The sequence below is a fragment of the Thalassophryne amazonica genome, chromosome 22 (genome assembly GCF_902500255.1).
Source record: "Thalassophryne amazonica chromosome 22, fThaAma1.1, whole genome shotgun sequence".
Lineage (NCBI taxonomy): Eukaryota > Metazoa > Chordata > Actinopteri > Batrachoidiformes > Batrachoididae > Thalassophryne > Thalassophryne amazonica.
In genome coordinates this window covers 12,354,072-12,379,104 of record NC_047124.1, presented here as the reverse complement: position 1 = coordinate 12,379,104, position 25,033 = coordinate 12,354,072, and the positions used below count along the sequence as shown (strand labels likewise).

The following is a 25,033-nucleotide window of genomic DNA, read 5'->3' as shown; positions in this document are numbered from 1 at the left end:
GTATTTAGTTGTATAACCACAGTTTTTCATGATTTCTTCATATCTGCGAGGAATTCATTTTGTTGGTTTGGAACCAAGATTTTGCTTGTTTACTAGTGTGCTTGGGGTCATTGTCTTGTTGAAACACCCATTTCAAGGGCATGTCCTCTTCAGCATGAGGCAACATGACCTCTTCAAGTATTTTGACATATCCAAACTGATCCATGATACCTGGTATGTGATATATAGGCCCAACACCATAGTAGGAGAAACATGCCCATATCATGATGCTTGCACCACCATGCTTCACTGTCTTCACTGTGAACTGTGGCTTGAATTCAGAGTTTGGAGTCGTCTCACAAACTGTCTGCAGCCCTTGGACCCAAAAAGAACAATTTTACTCTCATCAGTCCACAGAATATTCCTCCATTTCTCTTTAGGCCAGTTGATGTGTTCTTTGGTAAATTGTAACCTCTTCTGCACGTCTTTTATTTAACAGAGGGACTTTGCGGGGGATTCTTGCAAATAAATTAGCTTCACAGCACTTACAGGTAACTCCAGACTGTCTTTCATCATCCTGGAGCTGATCAATGGGTGAGCCTTTCCCATTCTAGTTATTATTCTATCCATTTTGATGGTTGTTTTCCGTTTTCTTCCACGCGTGTTTTTTTTTTGTCCATTTTAAAGCATTGGAGATCATTGTAGATGAACAGCCTATAATTTTTTTGCACCTGCGTATAAGTTTTCCCCCCTCCAATCAACTTTAATCAAACTACGCTGTTCTTCTGAACAATGTCTTGAACGTCCCATTTTCCTCAGGCTTTCAAAGAGAAAAGCATGTTCAACAGGTGCTGGCTGCATCCTTAAATAGGGGACACCTGATTCACACCTTTGTTCCACAAAATTGACGAACTTACTGACTGAATGCCACCCACTATTATTGTGAACGCCCCCTTTTCTTTTTTTACTAATAGCCCAATTTCATAGCCTTAAGAGTGTGTATATCATGAATGCTTGGATTTGTGAGAATCTACTGGTACCTTGTTTCCCATGTAACAGTAAGAAATATACTCAAAACCTGGATTAATCTTTTTAGTCACATAGCACTACTATTATTGTGAACACTACTGTGTGTGTGTGTGTACTGCTACAAGGAGTCAGCTAAAAAAAAAAAAAATTCAGTATGAAGGTATATTTTATTTCATGTGTCAGCAAGAAAATTTCAGTTGTGTTGCCCACTTTGTCACCAAATTTTAAATATTATGCATTGTGACCCTAAGAAGCCTGTTGAGTTTGGGGTTAAAAGGTCAAGCTCACTGAACTATACTTTGTAAAATCCTGCTGCAGAAAAAGCATCACTTGTCAGTGGCAAGCTTTTTATCAACATTTGCCTGCATCGTTGGGTAGAGTGCTTATTGCCGCGCTGCACATCAGCACTGTCTGACGTGCACAGGCCACCACACATCTGCTATACCTTTTTTGCCCACTGGGGACAGTTGCTGCATACAGTATCAGAAAGTGCAATGCAGAAGACAGTTTTCGCTTTTAGCGTAGACTCAACCTTGGTTTGTGAGACGTCTGTTTCGGTACTTACCAGACTGGTGACAAATGCTTTTTGATTGTGACCATCAGGGGGTGGAGGGGGGCTACCAGAGACACTGACCCACTTGCACTTTCTAAACAGCTGGTTCGTTCTAAATTTTGATGGTGCTATGTGATAAATTCTTGCTTTTTCTATGCGAACATATTTCTTCTCCAAGATCTCTATGCTTGTATGAAGTCATAATGAGTCTTGATTAGGATTTGGAAATCCACATTTTCACCACAGTCAAACATTTCTGGTTCCAGACAGTTTGGTTGTAGCTAGAGGGAAGGACTGGATGATGCAGGAGAAGTTAACATTGCATTACTAAAACTCAAAATGACACATTCACAGCTTCAGACAAACAGTTTATTGAGGGAACAGCTGCCACTTTGTGCACAACACCGTGCACCAGAAAACACATCTTAGCCCTTTCTGCTTTTACCAAAAATGTCCAAATAAGAAAATAACTCCTTTACATTTTTTTTTTTTTAAGAATTGGAGACTACTAGAGGCAGGCTAGTGCATCTTCAACAAATATTAGTGTCACAATGTGAATGACAGTTTTGTTAAAAATATATCCAGGAGTTGTCTCCCCCCTCCGCCTTTTCTTGGATAAAAAATATTTATAAATAAGGGTAGAGTGAACATGTAAAGTGACCAATGAAGCTGAATGGGTGGTGCTACCTCGGCTCTTATGGTAGTGTGGATGTGATTAGTTGCTTGTAAAAGAAAAAATGTATGCAACTGCAAGTGCAGAGTCCATGCTGGAGTGTTTGAAGACACCCCACGTTTTCTGGTTGCAATCTAGTTTGAGGTAGCAAGTTTACAATGCTTAAAACTGTGTAAAATAAAACAAGCTTACTTTGAAAGAGTTCATGCTAAGTCTTTGTGGGTTTATTCTGACAGCTGTCTGGAAAGTTGTGTTAATTCTCTGTAAGAAAAGTATTTTATTACTTGTATCTGGTGGTCATGAAATCAATCCTCCAGACGTTGGAATAAATGCGACAATGTTCCACTGACATCCAACATGTGAATTGTGGGACTGGTTCCGCTGCTTTTAAGGGAAGAAAAGGGGTTTTTGTTATGCAAATGAGGGTGAGATTACCACAAATGTATAGTATTCCAATCAATGATGCACACATCCCTCTTAAACTGAAAAGCAAAACGGAGTGAAGGCAGTTAAGAATATTGTATATATACTACGAGTTTTTCTGAGAGCTAAACCGCGGCTTCCCATCATGCTGTTTTCAGCTAACTCACCCCAGAGAGCAAACACACCCTTCCTGATAACACTAGACTATAATTAATTTTGACTTCATTGTTTTGTGCACGGCTGAACCAAAGCTGCCAAAGAATAAGCAAGCTTTTTAAGAAACGGTGAAGGCAGCATTTAACAGCAGCAGGGATGAAGGGCAACGACGGTCAACAGCATTCATGTGGAAAGCTGTTGTCTTAACCTAGAAAATGTTTAAAGTTCCCATCAGGCCTTGCACTTCCCATCTCAGGACTGCCTTATTTCAAAAAAATACGAGTGATGTCCTTTTTGTCACCAAGTCAAAACTGCATGTGTCCTTTGATCTGTATTTTTGTCACCAAGTCAAAACTGCATGTGTCCTTTGATCTGTACTGTGAACTACACGCGTGGAGAGCTGAGAAACGAGGCATGTTGTGGAAAAGTGCATGAATGCAGCTCTCTCTGGTACAGTGCACACATCCAGAAGGTGAAGCTGGATTCCTGATGGCCAACGGCTTTGCTTCCATTTCAGTTGTGGATCAGAGTTCGTGCTTTAGTACTCCACAGTCACTGCTTTGGTCTTGAGGTATTCAGAGAGAGCGTCCTCTCCTGTGGACGACACCAAAAATGAAACCACATCAACGCAAAGGCCAACAAACATTCCCTCCGTGGGACTGGGCTCACACAGGAATACATTTCATAATAATTAGGATTTAGGCTTCTATTACACAGGACAGCGGCAGTTGTGAGTCTCATGCGACTTAAAACACGCCTGATCTGCAGAGGTGACAAAAACATCTGTGTAACCACTTCAGCAGCCCTTGTGTGTGTGGTCTCGTGAAGTTTGTGCACTAAATGTCAAATTTCCAGAGATTTGCTGCATTTTTGAAATATATATGTTCTGCAGAAATCAGGTGCAGCTTCATGCGCCACGGCAACCATTGCAATCATGGCGGTTTGTGAGAGGATACAGAGAGGACCTTGTAAGGTGCTGGCAGCAGCTTTGCACCTGTTTGGCATCATGCAATGTCCAATGCAATTTCATGACCGCCCAAGGACCACTGGACAGACCCCGTCCCTGTGTAAAGCGGGTTTAACAGATTCCTCTGAGTCCGTCTCTATGTTGGGATTTTCCCCAAAAACAGAAGACAGTGCCAGCGAGGCTCATTCTTAAAGCTACGGTCTTCACTTCACAACTCACCCAGATCTTTGCCAAAGCCAGACTGCTTAAAGCCGCCAAATGGTGAAGCCACGTCAGTCTTGTTGTAGGTGTTGATGAACACTGTTCCGGCCTCCAGCCGCTCGCTCACGTACATGGCCTTGTTGATATCACGGGTGAACACGCCGGAGGCGAGGCCATACTCTGTATCGTTGGCTCTCTGCAGCACACCGTCCACATCGCTAGTTCACAGATGCAGGGTGTAGAACACAAATTAGAAACTCAGACCACAAGACTGCTTTCGAACCACAACCCACCCCAACGTTGTCTGTTGAAGACTCACCCGTCTTTAAATTTGGACACCACCATGACGGGGCCAAAGGACTCCTCTTTGGCGATGAACATGTGGTCCTCCACGTTAGTGAACACTGTGGGTTCCATGAAGAAACCTGCACAAGGATAATAATAATGCTAATAGCAATTCTAAAGCAATGACAAAGAACAAACAGTGGGTGTTGACTGAAGAAAGGTGACGCCAACGAGGATCTAAAGAACCGATTAATCAAAAATGAACGGATATTTTAGCATCTCTTCATGCTAATGGTGTGACCTCAATGATGGTCAAAGCTGAACAGCGAGAGATTGTTTTAGTGTAAAGATGCTTTTTATAGCTGCCATGACATCACTGAAGGTCAGTTCCTGCAACAAAAATGGGAATTGTGATGTTTTTATACAACAGTGTGCTTAGTGCTAAAGTGCAACTGCATCTTATTGCCAGTTCTCTTTGTATGAAATGGTGCAGCAGCCACGTGCATATGCACTCACCCGGCCTGTCCACCTGCTTGCCTCCGTACACCAGCGTTGCTCCCTCCTTCGCTCCGATCTCGCAGTACTCCAGCAGCTTGTCCAGGTGGGCTTTGTGATTCTGCGGGCCGTGATCTGTGGAGCGATCCAGCGGGTCTCCGATCTTCATCTTCTTGATCTCCTCCACCTGAGAGCAGGGTGACGGGTATTAAACTCTGAACACTGATGACGGCGCTGTCTGTGCTGAGGCTCACTCACCACTCGGCTGATGAACTCATCGTGAATAGACTCCTCCACAAACAGACGTCCTGCAGCAATGCAGTTCTCGCCTTTGTTGAAGTACACGGAGCCCATACCCTGTGTGGCAGCAAGCAGACATGCAGCGTCATATTTAGCGTTTTAGACCACATTTCAACCATTGTTTGGAGTTGGATTTGCCTTTAAATAGACGAAAAACACCCGACACCACAACAACCTCTACCTTTTTGGAAAACTTAAAACCAGCCTAATAATTGCCTGGTCTACAATACCGGTTCTATGAGTGTGTAGCTGGTTTTCTTTTCTCACCATGCGAACAGCTTTGTCCATGTCACAGTCACTGAAGATGATGAGAGGTGACTTCCCTCCCAGCTCCAGAGAAACCTTCTTCAGGTTACTGAGCGCACAGCTGCAGCAGGAAACCGCACAGATAAATTACGTCCAGATACGAGATGACTGCGCAAGGTAGTGTGTAAAGTAAGTTTTTGGGGTCATAACCTCTTCATGATCTGTTTGCCGATGGGTGTGGAACCTGTGAAGCCCAGCTTACGAATGTCTGGGTGATCAGACAAGCGCTGTCCGACCATGCCACCTGGAGGACAACAATGGGCGAGGAGGTGATTATGAAATGTTTTTCCTTGTCTTTTTGACAAACATGCACACAACAGTCATCGGTGGTGGTTTTATCCACACAAACCACATTAACAAATCATTGAAAAACATGCTACACCTGACAGTATGTATACAGAAAACAAGTAGAGGAAAAGTTCAAGTCAAGAAGTGAGGAAAAGATGAGAAATCCTCCTAGAATTCCATTTTTTATTCATCTGGAGAAGCCCGCCACTTTCTTTAATTTACTTTTAGTGACAGCAATGAGGAAAAAATCATCTCATATTACATTCATACAGAAACGTGTGTGTTTAAGAGTTTTGCACAGTACTGTTTTTCTTGAAGCTGCTCTGAATGACATTTCAAACAGTAAACAGTAAGTATTTTAGTGTAACGGTGGTGCAACAACATCCTGCACAGAGTTTGCAGCAACATTCCTTTTGTGTGTGGTGTAACCTGAGCTTTTCTACAGAGAGAAATTGTTACATATTACTAGAAAGGGTCTTGCCTCAAAGAGAAACAAGTTTTGGGGTAGATTCAGGAAATAATAAAAATCCTGACTATGACAACGAAATCTTTAGTTATTTCGCAACTTTGTAATTTGGAGCTGTGCTCTTGTGAAACTGTCACATTTAAGAAATTCGATTGTGAGCAAATTTTAGTTTTTCTCACTTTCCTGCTAACCTCATGACATCAAGGATAAACTGGGAAGTAAATGGGAAGGTAGTAAGATAGTCTTACGTTGATCAATCATATGGACATTGTGTTACTGTTCCCTACCTGAGCCTGGCAAAATGTTGATGACGCCTTTAGGAATGCCAGCTTTCACCGACAGCTCAGCAAACTTTAGTGCTGTTAGTGGAGTGACCTAAAATAAGGAATCAGACGAACAGAGCATCCCACTTAATCCAATTTTACACATTTGAAAACATCAATTGTTGGAAAATACCTGGATTAATTTGCTGTCAGTGTATTTTAATCACAAAAACATTTTGGTCCACGCTAAAACCTCTAGCTTTAAAAACATGTTGCTTTGTTATGCACAGACCAAACTTTCACCAAAATTGTCTACCGTGCACTGTGTGTTATGTGTGTGTGTGCACAATATCTGTATGACAGCAGGTTAAGTGTGTGCACAAGGTGTGCTAACCTGGGCAGGTTTAAGTACAAGTGTGTTTCCAGCAGCGAGGCAGGCGGCGCTCTTCCATGCCAGCATCATGAGAGGATAGTTCCAAGGAATAACTATCGCACACACTCTGATAGAACAAGGAGACACACACACACTTGCAAATCATTCTGAATTCACCTGTTTGTTTTGGACTTCATACCACACTAAACCTCTCTGTGAATGGCGAGTGCAATTGAGATGAGTCTAGTACTGTGGCTGAGGACTACAATAACTTACCAAACCCATCATAGTTGACCTAACTCTGTTGCATGGAGCACTGCTGCACCTTTTTCACACAAAATAGCATGTGCTCATAACCAAGGAATGCGAGATGCACAGCTGTTAGCGTTTAGCAGCTGACGCCGCATCCACAGGAGACTCACGAGAAGCAAAGCAACAGCGGTCAAATTTTATATATTGTTTGGGTTCACTCAGCGCCTCTCTTCATCCAGGACACTTTCACATGAGCAGATTTGTCTTAGATTTGCGGAACATACAAACTATCCATCAGCTACACTCAAGTCAATAACCCAGTGTGTTCTTACCCCAGGGGTTCTCTCTTGGTGAAGGTCAGATTTCGGTTGGGCCTGGCCTGGTTGATGGGGATAGTCTTACCCTGCACCAAACAATATTGTGTGCATTTTTAAAATCAATGAGCAGATGTACACAGATAAACACATGATTCGTTCTACTCTGGGGGAACACTCCACCTGGATCTTGTCACACCACCCGGCGAAGTAGCGGAATGTCTGGACGGACATTCCTACATGAGTCTTGAGAGCGAGTGTGTACACAGCTCCTGAGTCGATGGACTCGATGGTAGCCAACTCCTCCTGGTGCTCCTCCATGAGGTCTGCAAGCCTGGAGAAAATAAGAAAAGTAAGATCTGGAATACAATTTGTGTGACCATAATGCACGTTTCCACTATGTTATGCACCAATCCAGGTTGCTTCAAGCCCAGAGAAGGGGAGACTACTTATGGACAAGGCTAACAAGGCAGTGAAGATTTAAATGGCATTTGTGAACGTAAGTCTGTATTACAGAGCTTGACAAAGGTTTCCCAATGTGATTCCTTGCTCATGTGGTTTTGTAGATACGGATTTTGTACCAAATCATGATTACAATCAACTGTTTGAAACAACACCATAATTGTAGTTTATTTACCCCATTACTAGCTCTAAATTGGCCCAGTCCAAACTTTTTTGGAATGTGATGCAGGCCTGAAATGCAGGAATGGATGTATATTAACAAATGAAATGAAGCTGACTGAACAGAACATGGAATATCTTGGGTTTACAATGAAAGAGAAGTCAATGCAAATGTAAGATTCACTGCACTGTACATATATTCATAGTTCTTGAATTGCTTATCTGGGATTGGGTTGAGGAGTCACTGCATTATTGTTGTTGTTTTGTTTTTTTTAATTTGAATTTTCCAGACTCTCTCAACTTTTCTGTTTTGGAGTTGTATTTTCATTGCAGACTTCTTGGTGGACACACATACTTGTAAAGCAGACTTCCTCTGTCTCTCGGGTTCATCTTGCCCCAGGGACCATTATCAAAAGCTTCTTTTGCAGCCGCCACTGCTCGGTCAACATCTCCTACCGAGGAGTAGGACACCTTACAGACCACCTGAGTGAAGATGTGAATATCACACGAGAGTCAAGTTACTGCCCCCACCCCCAAAATAAGAAAATCATAAAAATAGCTCAGAGGGACTGAAATGCAATCAAACAATACTTTTTTTAAAATATAAAATTGTAATAACTGCTAGCAAAAAGGCTGTAACCAGACACTGGCTCCTCCCTGAACTACCTAATCTTGGAAAATGGACAGATATTGTGAACAAAATATTCCAGATGGAAAGAATGACTTTTTCGCTCCAGTTACAGATGAACAAATTTTCAAAGCAATGGTCAAAATGGTAATTTTATGTTTATGCTAACCAAAGACAATATGCAGAAACCTTGAACACACAAGGCATGTCAGTATAAAGAAAAGGTATTTGGTATAGTAAGAATTGTTTTTTTTTTCTCATTTTATTTATGTTTATTTATCTTAGTCATGAGGATTAAATCTCTTGGTGATTTTTGTCTGTTACAACACATCCAATGTTTAATCGTTTTGTTAAAAAAAAAAAAAAAAAAATGTTGGGAATGGAATTGGCCAGTGGTCATATACTAGTTCTGTGACCATGACAGAATATCAATGCATGTCTTGAAATTTTTCTCAATGTTTCAAAATAAAAATTTGAAAATAAATAAATAAAAAAATAGCTCAGATGGACTTATAATGTGCAAAGTGCTTCCAAAATCTATCCTGCATTGTTATACAAAGTGTGTTTGTGTGCTTTCCTACTCGAGTTACTCACTGATCCATCAGTGGGATTGATGCTGTTGTAGGTTTTGCCATTTTCTGCATCCTCAAATGCGCCATTGATAAAACATTGGTGTGGCATTTTCACAGTCATATTGTTCACTTCTTTGGTCACCTGGAACAACATTCCATTCAACAAAGGCTTACAGAGAGCATCCGTTCTATTCTACTCTTAATGTCCAAAAATCACAGAATGATCACAAAACCCCCTGTCCTTTTGAGTATTGCATCACAAACAAACGCGCAACCGTATTGACACGTTAACCTGTTTATTAGAATAATCATAGTACTGCACAATACTCATTCAGAAAATACTTGGCACTAATTCTGAGACAATGGTAATATTCAGACTCACATAATCAATAACCAGTTCCTTCTCCTGGTCTTCTCCTCTCAGCTTACGGACGAATATCTGGATGAAGTCCTGGAAGGTAGTGGCCATGTACACGTCCTCGTTTTGCAACTGCACACCTGCACACTTCTGCTTGATCTCTTCCACCAGCCTGAACACAGACACACAAACACTTCAGGCAGTGGCCTCGTTGTCTTTATCTGAGGGATTCATTCGGGGTAAAATGCTCAGTTCATGTTGGAATTTTCTGATGGATGGATGGATGTGCTCATCGAAACAGTTCTACATCACCACTAGGGGGCAGTACTACATGCCGATACCACAAAAGTAGAAGACGCCCAGAGCATGTGATCTCTCATAAGACATCAAATATCTGGACTTTGCGAGAGAATCTGCATCATTAGATTACCTGTAACTGTCATTTAATTCATCCACCAAATAAAAACAGAATCATGTGGAAAAATCAGTCTAGCTGGTTTCACTTGCAGAGCTTAAATAGTTGTGCTTTTAAAATATTCTCTCAGTGTCAGTATCCAAGTATCCTCCACAGATAGGGAATACTACACAAACACAAAACATCCCTAATGTTAGAAGATGTGATTGCATCACAGGACTACCTGACTACATCCATTGAGGCAGCTCCGGATTTGAAGAAGTCTGTGGCATCTTCAATCACCGGGACATTACTGAGGATTCCCTTCCAGATCATCTGTAATAAATTGAAGAAAAGTTATTCAGCAGTTTTTTTGTATTTATAATGCAAACAGTCTTCCTTACCAAAATGACATTACTTTGATAAATTTGATGTAATTTAGATTCTTCACTGAGGTAGATACTTGAGATTAAAAGAGGGAAAAAAGCTGGAATTTCTTTCAGGTGAGCAGAAAGTGAGAAGACCTGAAGGGTGCCGTCATTCACTTGCCCTGATCTCTTCCGCCATTTTTTTCTCCTCATCGGTGAGTTCCACACTGGAGCTTTCTCCAGAAGAAAAGTACTTGGCAGCAGGTATCATCTTCCCATCTTCAAACTGCAGGTTCTTCACCACCAGCTGTGGACAAAACACAGCACCAATGGAGTGTGTCTCCAAAGAAGAGACAAGAAGGACGAGCAACAAGAATGGACACTCACAGCTTTGCCATCAGTTCCATACAGGACCAGCCCGCTCTTTGTGATCAGGCCAGGTTGAGGCGATCCTTCGATCTCCAGGGGCTGACCGGCAGGTACCGACCCCGCCAACATGGACGAGCTGTACAGTGTCACAGGCTGGCACACAGAAAAGCAAAAACTGTGAGTATAGACGGGTTATACTGGGTCACCCATGTTTAATATAACCAAGCTTCTTCCCAGAAGACAACCTGCTGAAACGTCTATCTTTGGGTTGGGAAATGAACTTAAAAACCTGCCTAGACCTACTCAATTTGTACTTTGCACCCTAAAGTCAGGAGTAAAATGTTCACAATTGACCAATTATGTTTAAGACATCTGTATTTAGAAAGTAAGACATTTTATTCTTAAAAAAAAAAAAATAGAAACATAAAACAGACTGGCATCAAAGGACTGGATAAAATAAATGGCTAAAAAAAAAAAAGAAAAAAAAAAATCACAAAACAAGACACTTCTCATTTTTTAGGCTCTTAAACTTGTTTTTAAGAGATGAGAGATGTCATCTGTCTCAGTCTCAATATCTGTGTATATTCTCCATGCATGTGTTCCAGGAAGCGTACTTGGTCATCAATGACAGTCCAGGCACCGGGGACTTTGTCATGTCCACGGATCCAGTTGTGGATGGCTTCAGCTGGTTGGGCCAGGTTGACCTGAGGGAGAGGAAGGCAACACAGTCAAAACTCTGGCGGCTCTGATTCATCACTCTCCGTCACATGACGTGGCAAGTTTCTGAGAATGAGTGCAGCCAAACAGGTGGCTACCAGAAGCTGAGCAATGTTGAAAGATAAACCAGCTTCCTAAGAATAGCACATATGTAAATACTGCACACAGCAAGCGATACGTCATGAACCTAGGTCTGAAGATCAGCCCACTCAGTACACTTTTGACCCTGAGCAATCGGCCCATGCAAAAGCTCCACTGTTGGCAGCATATGAAGGTGTTGTTGCGCTGAGCTGCTGCTCGAAGCCTTAATGAAGCACAATACTGCCCACGTACCTTTTCTGTGTAACGTAACCAGAACTCCAGTCCCATCCAGGACGTGGTTCAGACTTTACTCATGTCCTGGATGGTAACTGATGGTCCTGGTGGTAATTTTTGTCACAATTTCAAAATTAACAGTTTTTCAAAGATTCTGGACTTTAGATTGTTGAGATGTTCTAAACATTCTGCTCTTCTTTCTTTCATCTTTTCCCAGGTCTATGTTGTTGGTGTGTCTCATACAGTGTTGGGCACAGTTCAGCTAATCTGATAACAGATAATTATCAAAGCTAAAGTTTTTGCTAGCGGATTAGCTTTTCAGATAAGTGCCATCATCGGACCAATTATCTTCCGATAAATTTAGTTCCGATAAATTTTTTTTTTTTTTGCTGGTAAAGTGAGCAAAGTTTAACGATCAAAAACATTTGTAAACCCTAAAATCAAACATTTTAGTCCGTCTGTTGTGTGTTTGTGGCAGACTGGCTGCCTGTCGCTTGCTGATGACATCATCAGTAAACGCAAAACGTGACTGGCCGGTCAACGCAGAGAGCATTGTGGATAGTGTAGTTCAGGTTCACTGTGGATGTTACACTGAGTGAGTCTGCTCGACACAAAAACAAGACGGACTAATTTTTATATTATTTTACTTTATTTCTTTGTGGCTGTAATTTAATCACCAAGACTCGGCGGAGGAGAGGAGCTCTCACGGCACAGCTGTGTAGAGAGGGAGGGACTTTTCTTCACATTTAGACACTGTTTTGGATTAAAAAAGGATGCTTGATGTGGATTATTTATTCAGATGAATCACACTGAAATTAATAGGTAAGAATTTAGATTTACTACGTGTATTTTACCCTGCCAATCAATGCATTAATGGACGTATTTAGATTGTTTAAGCCGCAGAGTTCAAAGCATGTGGAAAAAAGCAGCAGCTTTTTAGTTCGTAAATGGTGGTGTATCTAATACTGAGATAAACTGTGACTTCTAATACTGTGTTTTACTGCTTTTGAAAGATGATGACTGTTTGGGGTTTTATTTTTTTATTCATTCATTTTTCATGCATTCTTATGTGTTTGTGATCCTTGAATTTACCCAACAGCAAAAAGTGAAAGTGAAACTTGTTTATCAGAAGCCGACAGTGTAATCTGATGTGGCCGCGTCTGAATCAATACTAAAAGTTATCGGTTATGTGTAATAAAGATACATTTTTTAGCAGTTTATCGGTTTAGCATCATAAAAGATAACTTTTCAGTTATCGGAGTAATGGCTATCAAAGCTAACTTTTTGGTTAGCTGTGCCCACCACCGGTCTCATAGATTTTTCCCCCCACATGCTCTCTGGCCCTGCACCGCCCCTCCCGATTCAGCTACTTTTCTTTTGCTGCACCATACACACATACTGGAATACTGTTTTTGGTCATTATTTTGACCATTTTTTGGTACACCAATATTTTAAGATACTGATTTTAAAGCCTTCCTTTTTTTTTTCCCTTTTTCCTTAAACCCAGCTGTGATTTTCTTCTATGAGGTGTGGTGTGTATCCTGATCGCTTACCTTTGCATTGGATTTCTTCTGAATGCCTTCATAGCTGGCTCCTTCTTCTGACTGGGGAATACGAGGGGCCTTTCCATCAGCGATGAGCTGCACCGACTCCACCTGCAGCGGGAAATACAGTGTGGTCAGGCCAGTGTGTCTATGATGCTCAGGCTGTGGTACAACAGCTGTCTTACTGACTGAAGACATTGTAGACTTCACACAGCAAGGCACTGCGAGTGTGAACACAAGGCAGGAGCACAGAGTTCTTTAATATTCTACGTTTTGTTATGTGTATTTGTTGATTTATTTGAATAGGCACACTTGAGGCGCACTGCCCTCACTGAGTCAACACAAATGTAGGTAAAGACATAGACAAAGACAGTACTCATCAACAAAGTTGAGTTAAAATGCTGCTATCAGTGTCAAGAGATGTTATAAAGTATTTCTGGGGTTGGTAAATAAGGGGAAATCAACTGGTTACCACATGCAGAAGTACATTCTGACATTACATTCCTAATTAAGCCAAAAATATCCCTCTTCAAAACGACTACATTCAAAAAAAAAAAAGACATTCAGATGGTTACCATAGCCTTGATGCCATCTGGGAAAAGGAAGCGGTTGTAGAGCGTATCCACAGTGTCACTGGGCTCTACATCACATTCCCTCTGCAGCAGGATAGGACCTGTGTCTAGACCATCATCAGCCCAGAATATGGTGAAACCAGCTTTCTTATCGCCATGGATTAGCGTCCTGGTGATCAAACGCAAACACAGAAGTGAATACTTGAAACTATGTCAGAATGCACTTATTTTTAGACAAGCTGGAGTTGGTCAAATGATCCATAAAGCTGACTCAACACAGCAGAATCAGATAAGGAACTCAAGCAATAAGTGCCCCTGGGCAAAATTACAGCAGGACAATCAATGTGGTGACAGCACTGTGACTTAAACAAGCCATCTACAGTATTCTCAATATGTACTGAAAATGCCAAGATGTTCAAATACATGCAAGCTGCACTGGATTTGGCTTACAGATAAATTATGAGTACATTAAAAATGTCTCACAAATTCAAAAATGATAGAAAAAACAGTTTTTAATTTATGAGTGAATAACATGCCATATAAAGCACACAAATGGCAAAACCAAAATAAATACAACGTTTGATATGGCCAACATTTGTAGCCCCACAAAATTGCTCAAAATACAGCAGCCGGCCCAAATGTGTAGTACAACAGAGTCACCAGTCAGGACCATGTTGTCTGCAATGACTGTGACCGAACGAGGTGCATGCTTACACTGTGCATTTTTAGTTAATAAAAGCTATTTACAGAATTATTTATGAACACATCGCCACCACATGTCTAAAATATTTGCACAGTACTGTACATGCAACACTCCCCCCTTTCAAAAGATAAAATGTAGTCAGGCATCACTATCACCATGATATTGATGCATGTCAGCGAACATATTAATCTCTCTGGTAGAGTTGGCCACAGATTTAAACCTCAGTTGGATGGATTGTTGTCATTTGGGTCATGCACGTACATTCAGGTCCATAAGTATTTGAACAGTGGCACAATTTTTTTTGTTATTTTGCCCCTGTGCACCACCAAAATGTAGTTGAAATGAAACTACTACATTTTTAAGTTAAGTAAATATTGTTAATTAACTTACTATTGTGTCTCTTACATATTAAATAAAACATCATCTCAACAACTAACAGTTGGTTGGTATAGTTTCAAGGAAAGAGAAGCTGTTCATACATGCTGATAGCAGCTGCAGCGATAGTAAGGGTGTGGAGAACAGACAGCCTAGAAGCAGTTGGAGATAAGCCGGTGTGTCAGGACAACAGATCCAGTTCAAACATCCAGTTTAACAGGCTGATGGAAAATCAGCTCTTCCCTACTGTGTACAGGGGAACTGACAGCCTACACACTGGAGATGCCACCGGACAGAATTTATTTTGAAAGTGAGAAGTCGAATTTCGGTCCACAATTTTACTTTTAGGCTATATTCCTCCACGTCTAACCACAGGCGTTAATGAATGGGATTACACTCACCAGTTGATGGCAGAGGCCCCTCTGTGCAGGGGCAGGATGGAAGGGTGGTAGATGATTGAGCCGTGCCTGGGGTGGTCAATCACGTTCATAGGAATGAACTGTGAGCAGAAGGGCATGACGTTGAGCTCTGCGCCCACTGCCTTGTAGGCATCCACCACCTCTAGGATTGGTTTACCTTTAACCCGCCACCGGGGGAACTTGAACACAGGTGTCCCATCTTTCTCAGCTGCCACCGCTGACAGAAATAGAAGAGTTTAACTGACAAAATCCTTTATTTACAATTCTAAATCTGAAAAAGCGCACATCAATATTTACACATTGCTGCCATTCAGTGGAAGTTAAAAGGGCAATGGCACATCAGGATAAATGCCAGTGAACTAAAATTGGTGAAAAATGTTGGTGTGGAACAGTCATGGTTCCTGCTACTGTGAATGAATGTCTTGATATTTATGCCACATGTCAGACTGCCTCAAACAGGTCATGAGAGGAAGCAGAAAAAGTACAAGAGAACTAGTGCAGCAAAATAACTAAACTGGTGTGGCCAGAAAACTGATCTTGGGGTAGTGCTACCCATTAACCACATGGCCAAATTCTGAGTATTACTATGTAGCTAATAGAATTTGCTGCTTTTAACCACAGTGGCTACCAACCACTGTTCTTATGGTATATAAAGGTGTCTTTATTATCCCCAATGGGGCCATTTGTTGTGCAGCCTTTATTTACAATACCTCATGGCTGGACGTACATAGTTCATAAGAATTACATGCTACCTAGTCCGATATCATTGGAAAAAACCTTGGTAATGCCATTGGTATCATTTATGGACTGGATATACATCATGTGGCTCAAGGAAGGAAGGAAGGAAGGCAGAAGAGAAAATGCATCACTTAGCCACATTGACAGAGCCCAGCCAATCCTTTGCAGCAAGTGGACAGAACCAGCACAACGAGTAAACTGAACCAGTGCAGGAGCAGACGAGTGTTTGGTGACAAGACCCAGATTTTCTTTATTTAAATAACAACCTTTGTGTGTTGCTCACAACTCTCCATGATGTCTGTACTCTGTTAATGCAAACCACTTCATACTTGAGTGTCAGAAACAGTTCAATATTTTGCCACAACCCCAAACGTTGCATAGAACGTAAATACAGAACCTTTAAAAAAATTTCAGATTAATTAAACTCAAACAATGAGACTCCTGAGACTTGAGAAACTATTGGATCTAGCCAGGAATAGTTACCAATTATGAAATAGATCCAGAAAAAAATACAAATAAAATTTGAACTGCAAGAAAGAACATGTTTAATCTTTGAAGTTCAAAAAAAAAAAAATCAACTGAGTAAAATCAACTAACTATTCAGACTTCTCTTTTGTGATTGAAGGACAAAAATTCTAATTGCTAAAAGCAGAAAGCAAGAATACAGAAGTGACTGAACGTTAGTTACAAACACTCAGACAATGAGGGAGCTGCTCGGGTCGTGTGGATCAGAGTGTCCAGCTCATGATGACACGTTTACTGCAGACTGCATCATGCCAGAGCATGCAGCCTTTCACCTCAGAGCTGCATGTCCCAGCTGCACAGGGCCTCTTCTCAGTCACACAATGCAGACACTATCCCACGGTAACGGTGGGAAAACGCTAATGCATACAGTCTTTTTGCAAGAACGTAAAGTTTTCACAGAAGCTAACTAAGCCACAACTGCGTTTCCTTATACCCCAACTCCACAGAGTGCCATTCCTTCCCGTTTCATCCAGAATAGCAAATCAGGGTGTGTTTTGAAGCATCACAGTAACTTCTTGGTCCATCTTTTGTCAATCTCATGAACAAACTTGGTATACGCAGTACTTATGGCCATCAGCACCAGGGTGTTCGTAGTCTTAACAGCTTTAATCATGTCCATACATCTTTAAATGGGGTATTCCCAGTGAGTACAGCTTCACACGTGTTTGATTGTGCTCCATCGGGGTAAAAATTTGAAGCAAAAGCAGCATTTGTTGCAGTTCTGGCTGAGAATGCAACCAGGCGCAGCTTTGCTTTAGTTTTCAATCGGGCTGCCAGGTGTGTGCTTTATAAGCAAGCCAGTTGCCAGGTTTGCACTTTATAAACCAACCTGATAGGAGGCATGCTGGAGTAATGGTCTGGTCACACGACATATGACGATTCCTGAACGAAGGGGAAAAAAGCCACAAAGTCACAAATCGTTGAGAAAAGGTGGACTTATGAGCTTTCACTTTTCCCATTACTGAAAAGCCTGCAAATCAAGAGCGCAAAAGGAACAAAAGAGGAACGAAATGAAACCGAAACTAACATCGACCTAGACGCTTTAAACGAAACGTTCACGACCACGTGACCGACAGCAGCAAATTGTTAAAAATAACATCTCTGTTTTGTTTCAGCAAGTTGCTTCTGTTCCTCTTTCTTGCTGCTGAGGAGGCGTCAGTGACTGAAGGTGCACTAGAGCTGCAGCCTGCATCCCTCCGTCTAGAGCCACAAACATTTGAAATGTCCGTACATACTTTATAAAACATTCTTAATGCTATTGTTACTGTATGAAAATGTGCAGCTGGTCGAGGCTTTAGTTAATGATTCGTTCAGGTGTCATTGCGTTCGTTCAATATGTCGGTCTTGTGAGGTTGAACAAAGTGTAAATGAAGTCGAACCAAACGCCAACATTACAAAAACTAAGCAAACAATAAGAATCTGTCAAGAACGACAGCAAAACGAAATACAGACGAACTGAGGTTTTTGGCGGAATTCGTTCAAATTTTTCAACAGTTTAAAAATCCTGACAAAGCGCCTGCTGCAGGAACGAAGCGAAGCGCTGAGCGAAGGTTAAATGATGCCAACGAAAGTCAATGAAAATCGAGATTTCTTGTTTCGTTTGGACTTTGTTGCCCTTCATTAGTGCCATGTGACCGGGCCATAAGCCATTTTTGCACTTTTCTGGATCGTGGAGAATCATAATAGAACAGTGTCAGCCGGCCCAATCTGTAGCAGGAAAGCCCATAAAAGGCCACTGCAGACAAATCTATAGTACTTTTTTGCATAAACAATGGAAGAAGACCAGAACATAAGCAAAGACAAAAAGCACAACCAAAACGTTGCAAAAATTGATTTGTGAGTGGTGCATGTTTAGTTTGTGAGCATTTCATGGCAGGTGTAAGTGATAACACACTTAGTTAAAACAGGGACAGGTTAGCACTTTGGAAGACTAAGTGTTGATCTTTAACATACAGTGACATGCAAACATCTGGAAATACTTGGACTTTTAGCCATTGAAACTGTTTGTATAAATGTACTACATAGTCACAACATGAGGATCATTCATTCTTTCATCTTTTACCGCTTAGTCCAATTAAGGGTCGCGGGGGGCTGGAGCCTATCCCAGCAGTCAGAGCGTGAGGCGGGGTACACCCCGGACAGGACGCCAGTCTGTCGCAGGGCCACAAATAGACAAACAGACACACCCACACACACACCTACGGACAATTTTAAAGAGTCCAATCCACCTAACCCGCATGTCTTTGGATGTGGGAGGAAACCGGAGCACCCGGAGGAAACCCACACAAACATGGGGAGAACATGCAAACTCCACACAGAAATGCCATGGGAATTGAACCCACAACCTTCTCGCTGTGAGGCAACAACATGAGGATCATTTTGTAAAAAATTAAAAGAAATGTAAAAAAAAAAAAAAAAAAATTATATATTATTATTATTATTATTATTATTATTATATGAAGGTCCTGATTTGATGAAGCCAAATCAGGACCTTCAGCGTGCACTGGGGCGGTTTTCAGCTGAGTGTGAAGCGTCTGGGATGAAAATCAGCACCTCCAAATCCGAGGCCATGGTTCTCGACCGGAAAAAGGTGCTTTGCCCTCTTCAGGTCGGTGGAGTGTCCTTGCCTCAAGTGGAGGAGTTTAAGTATCTCGGGGTCTTGTTCACGAAAGGGGCGGATGGAGCATGAGATCGATAGATGGATCGGTGCAGCACCTGCAGTGATGCGGTCGCTGTATCGGACCATCGTGGTGAAGAGAGAGCTGAGTAGGGGGGCAAAGCTCTCGATTTACCGATCAATCTACGTTCCGATCCTCACCTATGGTCATGAGATTTAGCTCATGACCGAAAGAACGAGATCGCGAGTACAAGTGGCCGAGATGAGTTTCCTCCGCAGGGTGGCTGGGCGCTCCCTTAGAAATAGGGTGAGGAGCTCGGTCACTCAGGAGGAGCTCGGAGTCGAACCGCTGCTCCTCCACGTCGAAAGGAGTCAGTTGATGTGGCTTGGGCATCTTTTCCGGATGCCCCCTGGACGCCTCGCTGGAGAGGTGTTCCGGGCACGTCCCACTGGGAGGAGGCCCCGGGGAAGACCCAGGACACGCTGGAGGGACTACATCTCTCAGCTGGCTTGGGGACGCCTTGGGGTTCCCCCGGAGGAGCTGAGGGAGGTGTGTGTGGATCGGGAGGTCTGGGCGGCTTTGCTTGAGCTGCTGCCCCCGCAACCCGACTCCGGATAAAGCGGAAGAAAATGGATGGATGGACGGATGGATATTATTATTATATAAATTATATTATAAAATATCTGCTTCTTCAGTCAAGGTAAAAGTGCACATTTGTGTGTTCTTGAAGGAACATAAACAACATAAACACCTATGAAGACACGACTACACCACTGGTTACTAATGATTATCCAATATGGATCCCATAGACACCACCAAGAACCCCCAAAACAAAGAAGTAGCATGAACTCACCCAAAGGGTCTGCCTTGCCATCTTTGTCAGGGACAGTGAACACACCGACAACCTTGTGACCTTGTTTCCTCAGGTTGTTGTAGACCTCCTGTCCAAACAGGCTCTGGCCAATTATAGCCAGTTTGAGTTTATTCTGGTAATAATGCTGTAACAAGAGAAAACTGCATGTGAGCTTCAATGTTTCTCAGATTAATGTCAAATAAAGACAGCAATCTTAACAACAACACAGAGCTGGAAGAAGGACCTTCGCTTGTTTGCATAGTGTGCAACGGTCACTGAAGCAGCAAACGATTTGTTGAGTCCACATCACTGATGCTTTAACTGAATGTAAATGCCGCCGCCTTTAACATAGATAATTACTGTAATTTCTTGGAGAGACTCAAGAGCAAGCAACTGTGTTGCTGTACCTGCTTGTGCACAATGCACTGATTGTAGCCTTCCTTCACTTGTTTCATGATGGTTCAACATCAGTGGGGGCAAATTAAGTGGAATGTTTAAAAAAAATTGCTTTGAAACAAATGTTGATGTAATATATATATATATTATATATATATATATATATATATATAAAAATCCAATTACATTTGTTCCGCAAATCTGATTGGTTAATCGTGTGAGATTTCAGACCATAAAATATTGCCTTGATAGTGGCAAAATATTCAACCATCTGAGAGCGAGAGAAACTGGCGGCACGACAATGATGCCGAAATGCGTGGATTTAATGGATTTAACTGGATTGATTGATGGATTTACTGTGGATTTAACGCAATGCAGCTGACGAGATGGAGAAATCTGTGGGAATTTCCAGTTTGGCATGAAGACACTGTTGCTACGGTAAGCTTCGCTGACCCAGTTACTTACAGAAAAATAAACCGTGCAAACGATGGAATTGGATTAGAATCGGAATAACCCTGTTGTGTCTGATGACTTGTGGATGTTAATGCTGGATTACGGTTGCAAATATACATTTTATTGGCTCCGCTAACGCGTCGCCGGTAAAACTCAATTAGCTACTGTAAAATCCAGCATTAAAATCTGCAAATTTATCAGACACAACAAGGTTATTCCCATACATATACATATATATATACACACATATATATATATACATATACACACATATACACATACACTCAACAAAAATATAAACGCAACACTTTTGGTTTTGCTCCCATTTTGTATGAGATGAACTCAAAGATCTAAAACTTTTTCCACATACACAATATCACCATTTCTCTCAAATATTGTTCACAAACCAGTCTAAATCTGTAATAGTGAGCACTTCTCCTTTGCTGAGATAATCCATCCCACCTCACAGGTGTGCCATACCAAGATGCTGATTAGACACCATGATTAGTGCACAGGTGTGCCTTAGACTGCCCACAATAAAAGGCCACTCTGAAAGGTGCAGTTTTATCACACAGCACAATGCCACAGATGTCGCAAGATTTGAGGGAGCGTGCAATTGGCATGCTGACAGCAGGAATGTCAACCAGAGCTGTTGCTCGTGTATTGAATGTTCATGTCTCTACCATAAGCCATCTCCAAAGTCGTTTCAGAGAATATGGCAGTACATCCAACCAGCCTCACAACCGCAGACCACGTGTAACTACACCAGCCCAGGACCTCCACATCCAGCATGTTCACCTCCAAGATCATCTGAGACCAGCCATTCGGACAGCTGCTGAAACAATCGGTTTGCATAACCAAAGAATTTCTGCACAAACTGTCAGAAACCGTCTCAGGGAAGCTCATCTGCATGCTAGTCGTCCTCATCGGGGTCTCGACCTGACTCCAGTTCGTCGTCGTAACCGACTTGAGTGGGCAAATGCTCACATTCGCTGGCGTTTGGCACGTTGGAGAGGTGTTCTCTTCACGGATGATGTGAAGGAGATGTGTTGCACTGCATGAGGCAAATGGTGGTCACACCAGATACTGACTGGTATCCCCCCCCAATAAAACAAAACTGCAACTTTCAGAGTGGCCTTTTATTGTGGACAGTCTAAGGCACACCTGTGCACTAATCATGGTGTCTAATCAGCATCTTGATATGGCACACCTGTGAGTGAGATGGATTATCTCAGCAAAGGAGAAGTGCTCACTATCACAGATTTAGACTTGTTTGTGAACAATATTTGAGGGAAATGGTGATATTGTGTATGTGGAAAAAGTTTTAGATCTTTGAGTTCATCTCATACAAAATGGGAGCAAAACCAAAAGTGTTGCGTTTATATTTTTGTTGTATATATATATATATATATATATATATATATATAATATCAATGCCATTTAACCGCTAGGGACACAGCAGGGGATAACAAGTTATCTTATCATCTAACTGACTAGTACGATTCTTAAATTCAATCTTTTAAGTCCCTGATTTTAAAACTAAACAGTCACATTTCATGAAGCTCTGGAGCCGATCACGTCAGTCATAAGGCATGTGGCATGGTACACCATGGACAGGATAAACTGCAAGCCCACATAAAGACCAAACATTCACACCCACACCTACAGCCAATTTTAAAAAGTTTCCATTTCACATGAAACAGTGTGTCTTTGGATGTGGCAGAAAGCCAGAGCACCCGGAGGAAACCCAAGCGAGCACAGGAGAACATGCAAACTCCACACAGAATGATCCCGCAACCTTCTTGATGTGAGGCAACGGTGCTAACCACACCGTCCTGTCGTAACTGGTGATGAAACAGAAAAAAAAAAGGTACGCTATGCACACTCTAGGGGAGGTGATGGTCTAGTGGTTAAGCGTTGGGTTTGAGACCAGAGGAGACCTGCTGTGTCTGACTGACGAACATTCACAACATCAAGTCTGGCTCAGGTATGCTAATATTCCCACAGCTCAGCTAGCTGCCAATAAGTACAGTAACAGTACAACTACTCACTGTCGTAGTGGAGAATTTCCTCAACACTTGGCACGTTTGAGACCAGAGGATCCTCAGTTCAAATCCCAGCCTAACCAGAAAATCACTAAGGGCCCTTGGGCAAGGTCCTTAATCCCCTAGTTGCTCCCGGTGTGTAGTGAGTACCTTGTATGGCAGCACCCTTACATCGGGGTGAATGTGAGACATTATTGTAAAGCGCTTTGAGCGTTTGATGCAGATGGAAAAGCACTATATAAATGCAGTCCATATCTCTCGGCTGGCTTGGGAACGCCTTGGGGTTCCCCCGGAGGAGCTGGGGGAGGTGTGTGTGGATCGGGAGGTCTGGGCGGTTCGCTTGAGCTGCTGCCCCCGCAACCCGACTCCAGATAAAGCGGAAGAAAATGGATGGATGGATGGATGGATGGATGTAATGTCAACCACAGAAGCCACTAACACCTTCACATTTGTTTGGATGTCTAGGTGGCTTCCCTCACTGCTCTCCTTCTTGTACTTATGTAGCAGCTGCACTCTGCATTGTGTTGTTATGACTCCGCCCATTCGCTCCCCGAACTCACGATCCTCGGCATGGAAGCCGGACTCTCTAACCAGAAGGCTAAAACCCAGGGCTCTGGCCTTGTGACCAGAGAATCCTTTTGAGCTGTTGGGAGTGAGGTTTACTAACTACATCTGCACAGCGACACCTGCTGGCCTCTGTTACACTTACATTACGTTTTTTAGACAGATTTACCACAGAGTAACATACTGACCTGCCTAACAAAAACTTGCTGCAAAAGTGATGATTTGCATGAGAAATAAATCCTCATAGTTCATGAAAATGAAGGTACTACGTGAAAATTTTGTTAAAATTGATGAATTACAAGCACATCTTGATTGATTTCATTATCTAAATCCTTACAGACCTGACTGTACACTATCACATTTAGAGCCAGATCTGTGAGAAACTAGCAGCTGACAGCAAGCACAGCTCCCAGAAGCTCCCGAGGAGGAAGCAAGAGTCAGGTTTCCCCAAACTGAGTGTCACGCCTTTACCCTGCAACGTGTTCTCTGGCGCATTGACAGCCGATCATGCAAAATTACACAGGTTACAGCAGTGAATGAGCAGATTCCTCCATGCATGCAGCCCTGCAGCTGAAGGCTTTAATACAGTACGAGGCTACAAATGCTGATGCAAGTCCTGCACGTCGGCTCCAGTCAGAATGTACAAGCAGCACCAACCAACGTGGCAATAACGTAACTCATCACTTTTCGATGAAAAAACACTAACATCAGCATTTATGAAACCTGCTGTGTCTGACTGACGAACATTCACAACATCGAGTCTGGCTCAGGTATGCTAATATTCCCACAGATCAGCTAGCTGCCAATAAGTACAGTAACAGTAGAACTACTCACTGACGTAGTGGAGAATTTCCTCAACACTTGACACGCCGTCCACAACATATTCGCGCTTTTTTAAATTGAATTTTTCTTACAAAATATGACTACAAATTACAACAATTTAGAACAATAAATACACGTAAAATCTGAGGAGCACGCGCTGTTTGAGCACGCGCACCTGCCAGCGCCACATATGTGAGCACGTAGTGCACGGCACTGTGCGTGCGCGATCACGCTAATCTCCGCCCCGAGTGGCACACACATGACATCATAAGGGAGACTAAAATTTAATTATTTTTTTTTTCAGTCCGAGCAGGTTTCTGCGCACAACGCTGCAATCTAAATTCATACTAATTTAATCTATCAATTAATAAATAAAATTCCCGTACATAAAATACTGAGCTCCAGGTGAAGATTGCGGAAGCTTCTATTATGGGGCATGTTGCCATCTTTTAACATGCAAAATAAAATAAAGCCAGACAGCAGGGGTGCATCAAGAATTTTTTTTTTCAGAGGGGTGGGGTCTGATTCATCATAATTGAGCAATCCGCTGAGCAGATTCTGCTCATTCATAGAATAACAGTACAAGACTGTCACTGACATTGAAATAAACAGGGTTGGGTAGGATTACTTTGAAATGTAATCCAAAAATAATCAGATTACAAGTAATCCAAATGTATGTACATACATACATGTAATCCACATGCATTCTTTCAAAGTAATCCTACCCAACCTTGGAAATAA

General features: G+C 42.1%; 1 protein-coding gene across 1 annotated transcript; it reads right to left on the bottom strand.

Moving 5' to 3' along the window:
- Window positions 1-1,907: 1,907 nt before the first annotated feature.
- On the bottom strand, window positions 1,908-24,457 carry aldh1l2 (aldehyde dehydrogenase 1 family, member L2). The gene is made up of 23 exons (XM_034163755.1): window positions 24,305-24,457; window positions 20,013-20,157; window positions 15,261-15,495; window positions 13,785-13,950; window positions 13,219-13,320; window positions 11,248-11,337; window positions 10,652-10,786; window positions 10,446-10,571; window positions 10,141-10,232; window positions 9,527-9,674; window positions 9,167-9,286; window positions 8,300-8,427; window positions 7,507-7,657; window positions 7,342-7,412; window positions 6,779-6,884; window positions 6,409-6,496; window positions 5,518-5,611; window positions 5,329-5,428; window positions 5,020-5,118; window positions 4,783-4,948; window positions 4,301-4,406; window positions 4,000-4,199; window positions 1,908-3,407 (listed from the first exon to the last, which is right to left on the bottom strand). The coding sequence occupies exons 1-23, from the start codon at window positions 24,350-24,352 to the stop codon at window positions 3,352-3,354; spliced, it is 2,772 nt and encodes a 923-aa protein (XP_034019646.1). The 5' UTR covers window positions 24,353-24,457; the 3' UTR covers window positions 1,908-3,351.
- Between the last annotated feature and the right edge of the window lie 576 nt (window positions 24,458-25,033).

Coding starts and splice junctions, on each gene's coding strand:
- aldh1l2 (XM_034163755.1), bottom strand. CDS start 24,352: ATGTTGTGGACGGCGTGTCAAGTGTTGAGGAAATTCTCCACTACGTCA. Junction 20,158..24,304: donor GGAAATTCTCCACTACGTCA/GTGAGTAGTTCT, acceptor CTCTTGTTACAG/CATTATTACCAGAATAAACT. Junction 11,338..13,218: donor AGAAGAAATCCAATGCAAAG/GTAAGCGATCAG, acceptor CCTCTCCCTCAG/GTCAACCTGGCCCAACCAGC.